The 7,627-nt window shown below is 52.5% G+C and overlaps 1 protein-coding gene across 11 annotated transcripts in view; it reads right to left on the bottom strand.

The window, feature by feature from the left end:
• Positions 1-4,793: 4,793 nt before the first annotated feature.
• Positions 4,794-7,627, bottom strand: part of TRIM3 (tripartite motif containing 3) — a 38,554-nt gene continuing 35,720 nt past the window's right edge. For all 11 annotated transcript variants that reach the window (XM_075337721.1, XM_075337726.1, XM_075337724.1 and 8 more), the window contains exon 12: positions 4,794-6,657. In XM_075337721.1, the coding sequence (XP_075193836.1) occupies positions 6,505-6,657 (153 nt within the window). In that variant the 3' untranslated portion in view covers positions 4,794-6,504. The remainder of the gene's footprint in view (positions 6,658-7,627) is intronic.

Raw genomic sequence — 7,627 nt, 5'->3', positions numbered from 1 at the left:
AAAAGCCCCAGCACAAGTGTGCACGACGTCGACAAAAAGCCCCAGCACAAGTGTGCACGACGTCGACAAAAAGCCCCAGCACAAGTGTGCACGACGTCGACAAAAAGCCCCAGCACAAGTGTGCACGACGTCGACAAAAAGCCCCAGCACGAGTGTGCACGACGTCGACAAAAAGCCCCAGCACAAGTGTGCACGACGTCGACAAAAAGCCCCAGCACGAGTGTGCACGACGTCGACAAAAAGCCCCAGCACGAGTGTGCACGACGTCGACAAAAAGCCCCAGCACGAGTGTGCACGACCTCAACAAAAAAACACCGCAAGAGTGTGCACGACCTCAACAAAAAAAACACCGCAAGAGTGTGCACGACCTCAACAAAAAAACACCGCAAGAGTGTGCACGGTCAACAAAAAGCACCAACACGAGTGTGCACGACGTCGACAAAAAGCCCCAGCACGAGTGTGCACGACGTCGACAAAAAGCCCCAGCACAAGTGTGCACGACGTCGACAAAAAGCCCCAGCACAAGTGTGCACGACCTCAACAAAAAAAACACCGCAAGAATGTGCACGACCTCAACAAAAAAAAACACCGCAAGAGTGTGCACGACCTCAACAAAAAAAACACCGCAAGAGTGTGCACGACCTCAACAAAAAAACACCGCAAGAGTGTGCACGACCTCAACAAAAAAACACCGCAAGAGTGTGCACGGTCAACAAAAAGCACCAACATGAGTGTGCACAACGTCAAGAAGCCGCAGCACGAAACCAAGATATCAATGAAAATCCGCAGCATAGATCTGCCGGACGCCAATTGCTGCAGTGTGAGTTAATTACTGCAGATATCCAGGGTGCGTGCATGATTGTGCTGTGTAAGCCCCTGCGTATTTTCCAGTGGGCGTCAGCCTGTGTGATCGTACCCTAGATGTGTCACAGCGGTGCAGATCACCAGTCTGTACATAAGGGTGGAAACACATGTATGCGAGTAAAATCGGTCCGACTGGGCTGAAAAAAACTCGGCTGATTTTTAGTTCACGTTAGGTCCGAGTACAACGCAAGTGCGATGCTTTTTCTGAATAAATTAATGATTTTACTAGCGTGTGTAATGCGTATTTTTTACTATGTCATCTGCCATTCAGCGCTGCTACATGGCCGCTGACAGCAGACACAGACAGCCATGTAGCAGAGCTGAATGGCAGATGACAGCAGACACAGACAGCCATGTAGCAGAGCTGAATGGCCGCTGACAGCAGACACAGACAGCCATGTAGCAGAGCTGAATGGCAGATGACAGCAGACACAGACAGCCATGTAGCAGAGCTGAATGGCCGCTGACAGCAGACACAGACAGCCATGTAGCAGAGCTGAATGGCCGCTGACAGCAGACACAGACAGCCATGTAGCAGAGCTGAATGGCAGATGACAGCAGACACAGACAGCCATGTAGCAGAGCTGAATGGCAGATGACAGCAGACACAGACAGCCATGTAGCAGAGCTGAATGGCAGATGACAGCAGCCACAGACAGCCATGTAGCAGAGCTGAATGGCAGATGACAGCAGACACAGACAGCCATGTAGCAGAGCTGAATGGCCGCTGACAGCAGACACAGACAGCCATGTAGCAGAGCTGAATGGCCGCTGACAGCAGACACAGACAGCCATGTAGCAGAGCTGAATGGCAGATGACAGCAGACACAGACAGCCATGTAGCAGAGCTGAATGGCCGCTGACAGCAGACACAAACAGCCATGTAGCAGAGCTGAATGGCAGATGACAGCAGACACAGACAGCCATGTAGCAGAGCTGAATGGCAGATGACAGCAGACACAGACAGCCATGTAGCAGAGCTGAATGGCCGCTGACAGCAGACACAGACAGCCATGTAGCAGAGCTGAATGGCAGATGACAGCAGACACAGACAGCCATGTAGCAGAGCTGAATGGCAGATGACAGCAGCCACAGACAGCCATGTAGCAGAGCTGAATGGCAGATGACAGCAGCCACAGACAGCCATGTAGCAGAGCTGAATGGCAGATGACAGCAGACACAGACAGCCATGTAGCAGAGCTGAATGGCCGCTGACAGCAGACACAGACAGCCATGTAGCAGAGCTGAATGGCAGATGACAGCAGACACAGACAGCCATGTAGCAGAGCTGAATGGCCGCTGACAGCAGACACAGACAGCCATGTAGCAGAGCTGAATGGCAGATGACAGCAGACACAGACAGCCATGTAGCAGAGCTGAATGGCCGCTGACAGCAGACACAGACAGAGCCGCACTGTCAGAATGAACTCGGGTGAACTTCACCCGACTTCATTGTCATGCTGCGGCTCTGTCTGTGCCGCGTCCTGATTAGCAGTCACCTGTGAAGGGCTCACCGGTGACCGCTAATCCCCTGAGTGACTGAAGTGTCCCCCCCTCTCTCATATTCACAGTTCCCCGATCCCCGGCGCTGCACGGCATTCACACTGCTGCGGCGGCTTTTACTATTTTGAAAAAGCCGGCCGCTCATTAAACAATCTCTTATTCCACTGCTTTACCCACAGGCGCCTATGATTGGTTGCAGTGAGACACACCTCCACGCTGAGTGACAGGTGTCTCACTGCAACCAATCACAGCAGCCGGTGGGCGTGTCTATACTGTGCAGTGAAATAAATAAATAATTAAAAAAAAATGGCGTGCCCCCCCCCCCCCCCCCCCCCCCATTTTAATACTAGCCAGATACAGCCATACGGCTGAAGGCTGGTATTCTCAGGATGGGGAGCTCCACGTTATGGGGAGCCCCCCAGCCTAACAATATCAGTCAGCAGCCGCCCAGAATTGCCACATACATTAGATGCGACAGTTCTGGGACTGTACCCGGCTCTTCCCGATTTGCCCTGGTGCGTTGGCAAATCGGGGTAATAAGGAGTTAATGGCAGCCCATAGCTGCCACTAAATCCTAGATTAATCATGTCAGGCGTCTATGAGACACCCTCCATGATTAATCTGTAAGTTACAGTAAAACACACACACCCGAAAAATCCTTTATTAGAAATTAAAAACACTAACAAATTCCCTGGTTCAGCAATTTAATAAGCCCCAAAAAGCCCTCCATGTCCGGCGTAATCCATGGACCTTCAGCGTTGCTTCCAGCTCTGCTGCATGGAGGTGACCGGAGCTGCAGAAGACACCGCTGCTGCAGAAGACACCGCCGCTCCTGTCAGCTCCACGCAGCAACTGAGGTGAGTAGCGCGATCAGCTGCTGTCACTGAGGTTACCCGCTGTCACTGGATCCAGCATTGGCCGCGATTAACCTCAGTGACAGCTCAGCTGATCGCGCTATTCCCTTCATTAGCTGTGTGGAGGTGACAGGAGCGGCGGTGTCTTCTGCAGCTCCGGTCACCTCCATGCAGCAGAGCTGGAAGCAACGCTGGAGGTCCGTGGATTACGCCAGACATGGAGGGCTTTTTGGGGCTTATTAAATTGCTGAACCAGGGAATTTGTTAGTGTTTTTAATTTCTAATAAATGATTTTTTTCAGGTGTGTGTGTTTATTTACTGTAACTTACAGATTAATCATGGAAGGTATCTCATAGACGCCTGACATGATTAATCTAGGACTTATTGGCAGCTATGGGCTGCCAAAAACTCCTTATTACCCCGATTTGCCAAAGCACCAGGGCAAAATCGGGAAGAGCCGGGTACAGTCCCAGAACTGTCGCATCTAATGTATGCGGCAATTCTGGGCGGCTGCTGGCTGATATTGTTAGGCTGGGGGGCTCCCCATAACGTGGAGCTCCCCATCCTGAGAATACCAGCCTTCAGCCATATGGCTGTATCTGGCTGGTATCAAAATTGGGGGGGACCGCACGCCATTTTTTTTAATTATTTATTTATTTTACTGCACAGCATAGACCCGCCCACCGGCTGCTGTGATTGGTTGCAGTGAGACAACTGTCACTCAGCGTGGGGGAGTGTCTCACTGCAACCAATCATAGGAGCTGGTGGGCGGGTAAAGCAGGGAATACGAGATTTTTTTAATGAGCGGCCGGCTTTTTCAAAAGAGGAGAAGCCGCCGGAGCAGTGTGAACGCCGTGCAGCGCCACGCCGGAGATCGGGGATTGGTGAGTATGAGAGAGGGGGGGGGGAGGGATAGACCGACATGGACAGAGAGTGAGGGACAGAGATAGTGACCGACGTAGAGAGAATAATGTCCGACGCAGAGAGAATAGAGTCCAAGAGGGAGACACCGACTGACAGAGAATAGTGATTGACAGACATTGTGAGACATCGCTCGTTTCCAGATTTTTAGGAAACATACGAGAAATGTATTTAGAAAATCGGATGTCACTAGGATGGTGAGTGCCGTCCCGTGACATCTGATGTTTTACACGCTCCCATAGACTTGTATTGGAGATACTTGCAGTAGAAACTCGCAAAAAGGCAGCATGCTGCAGTCCGATTTGGACTGAGAAAAAAAATCGCAGATGAGAGCGGAATCATTCACTAACATGTGTCCGATTCCAATGCGAGATTTTCTCGCATTGCTCTACTGCGAGAAGCTCGCAAGTGAGAAGCCGCCCTGACTGCTTCACTGCCAGCAATGTGGATGGGCGCTTTCCAGTTGGCTGTTTGTCATGTGTCGCGTGGAGCACGGCTGTGTTATGGCCGCTCAGACGCGGTGTGGTAGAAGATAGCAGGAGATCTCTGCACCGGCCGCAGTCTGACATGTTAGTGGAACAATAACACTACATTTCCCACAATGCACTAGAGCAACAGGCACAACCCGATGAGAAGTCACCAGACGGGACGTAGTGGGGGATGGGTTTATTTGCAGCGAGCTGTTCAATCCTGTCATCATCCACATGATAATGCAATAGTTGGGCCCATACAATAGATCCACAGGTCCCAGCATCGTCCTGCACCCTCCTCACATTCATACATACCTGGACCTCTGAGCTTACACTCTAGTCTGACCCCGGTCCTACATCCTGATACACAGTGTGGCTGCAGGAGAGGGTATGTGCTGGGTAATATGGCCGCCGCCGCTGCTTCTATATCACGCAGGACCGGCACACTGTATTATGGGCGTCATCATGGCCTACAATCACTGCACCTTTTCTTTGTAAAAGAGGTTTCAGCATTTGCTCCCCCCAAAAGAAATGGCAGAAAATATGAAGATGAGAGATGGCCAGAAAACCAGTGGTCAGGAGCAGCGACGTGCGTTACTGTCAGGGCAGTCCCCACTCGTACCGCCATCCCACCCTCCTCAAAGCTTCACCTACAGCGCAGCACAGCAGTACCACACTGGTGGAGCTGCGCCCATCACATGGGGGGGTTACATGGGACTGCACATGTACAGGGCAGGGATACATCCAGCTCTGCAACACCCGCAGCCACATTCACCCCACCACCGACTGACAACCACACGGGGCTCGGCCCTTCATGCTTGTGATGTGGCGAGAAGCGGGAAATTACATTCATGACGTGCGTACAAAATAAATGTAAAAAAACTAAAAATACAAAAACAGTGGTGATGTAAAAAACAAAAGTAGAAAGAAAAAAAAAAAAAGATGACAATTCCCCCCTCCCCCAATACTGACCACCTCCCCCACCCCCTGGACAATGGCGGTGAAGAGGACCACAAGACGCGGCAGCATTTGGCACCAGGTAAGTAACGAAGCCGCCAGCCTGGTAAGGTCTACACCACGGCTGCTGAAGCGCCAATCATGACGACAACTTACCGATCAGCACCCAGGACCAGGGCACAAATCACCACAACAGCTGCAGCCCCCATAACCTCGCAGACACCGTGCCCCAGAACTCAGAGGACAGGGTGCAGGCAACGGGCAGCACTGACCGACCCACAGCCGCTGCCACTGCCTAGGCGGAGATTATGGGACCTGCATGCTGGGAAACCCTGTAACCAGCGAGACCCTGTTTACCTTGCAGGAGCTCCTGTCTGTTGTGGCCACCTCTACAGAGGCGTGACCTGCGTGCATCCCCATAGTGCGGGCAGACAATGCCACCTCTAATGTGGCCCGGACATCCACCATAATACATAATCAGTGCAAACATCAGAGAACCGCCAGCATCGTCTTCAGCTGCACGGTGCAGCCAGCGGGAGCAGATCCAGTCCTCCACCGTCATTCCAATCAGCCTGTAAACAGCGCGGAGGAGACACCGTCCACCGTCCTCTCTGACACGTAGTAAACATTGAGCAGCGTCCATAGCAGAGTTCTCCAGAGAGATTAGAGCACAGGGAGAAAGCGGAGCAGGAAGATCTCCGGGCGGGGGCACACAGAAGCGGAGGAGACAGACGGCAGGTGCACTGAGCTGAGCTCGTTTGGCAGGACACAGAGGGCACCGCAGCATCGGGCACCGCAGCATCGGGCACTAGGACAAGGAACGGGCGGCGTAGAATGGACAAGGGAATACCACTTCAGGATGAATACACAGAGCGGGCAGACATCATGTACACGCCGCGGGCTGCTGTGCCCGCCGAGCCTCCTGTCCCTCAAGATCACTGCAGATACCTGTACACCTTGAAGCAATGGTTTCCCGAGTCAGCAACCACCACATGACCATCAGAGGTTAGTGCCAGCCCCTGCGGGCCGTACAGAGGGTCCGCCATGGTGTTAATGTAGGACAGAAATGAGCCGGAGCTGTCAAACACCTGCAAAAGCACAAGATGTAAGAAGGGAAAAAGAAAAGGAGAGATTAGTGTAATAATAATCTCACATCCCTACTGGGCTAAAAGTGCAAACTGCTCTGCTGAAGCCGAGCTCCTGATCTAGCGGGTGTGATGGCCACTTACACCGGCCGACCTCTGACCCAGCCGCCAATCACCCAGCAAACTGCTCACTACTCGGCCGGTGAAACGACCTGTCAGCTTGTCGTCAGCACATTGTCCTACGTAACCAGTACGTGCTGCCGAGAACATGCTGTTCATGGAGGCGCTGCCATCCGGTGTAAACAGACCAGTAGAGGCGCTGCCGGCCGGTGTAAACAGACCATTAGAGGCGCTGCCGGCCGGTGTAAACAGACCAGTAGAGGCGCTGCCGGCCGGTGTAAACAGACCAGTAGAGGCGCTGCCATCCGGTGTAAACAGACCATTAGAGGCGCTGCCGGCCGGTGTAAACAGACCATTAGAGGCGCTGCCGGCCGGTGTAAACAGACCAGTAGAGGCGCTGCCGGCCGGTGTAAACAAACCAGTAGAGGCGCTGCCGGCCGGTGTAAACAGACCAGTAGAGGCGCTGCCGGCCGGTGTAAACAGACCAGTAGAGGCGCTGCCGGCCGGTGTAAACAGACCAGTACACCACACTGATCGCTGAGCAGCGCTTACTCTCGCTTTTCAGTCAAGCGCTAAATGTCACCCGTCACATAAAGAGGCTTGTGCAGAACATTAATTCTACAGCATGAAAAGGTCTAAAATTATTCTAGATTGAAGTCCTTGGAAAATTGCACTTTATGTAATATTTGCACACTAAAGAATCTAAATATTTCTTAAAGATGCATTGCTGCAAGGGGTATTCTTGAGTTGGAGCACCTGAACCTCTGCAGTCTTCTTACTACCTGGTGCTCCGGGGGCGGGCGCTCCTCTGACTGACAGCTCTGGTGAGCAGCTTCATTCTACAGTCTGCCAC

Source organism: Anomaloglossus baeobatrachus, chromosome 2 (assembly GCF_048569485.1).
Source record: "Anomaloglossus baeobatrachus isolate aAnoBae1 chromosome 2, aAnoBae1.hap1, whole genome shotgun sequence".
NCBI lineage: Eukaryota > Metazoa > Chordata > Amphibia > Anura > Aromobatidae > Anomaloglossus > Anomaloglossus baeobatrachus.
This window is presented reverse-complemented; position numbering and strand designations above follow the sequence as displayed.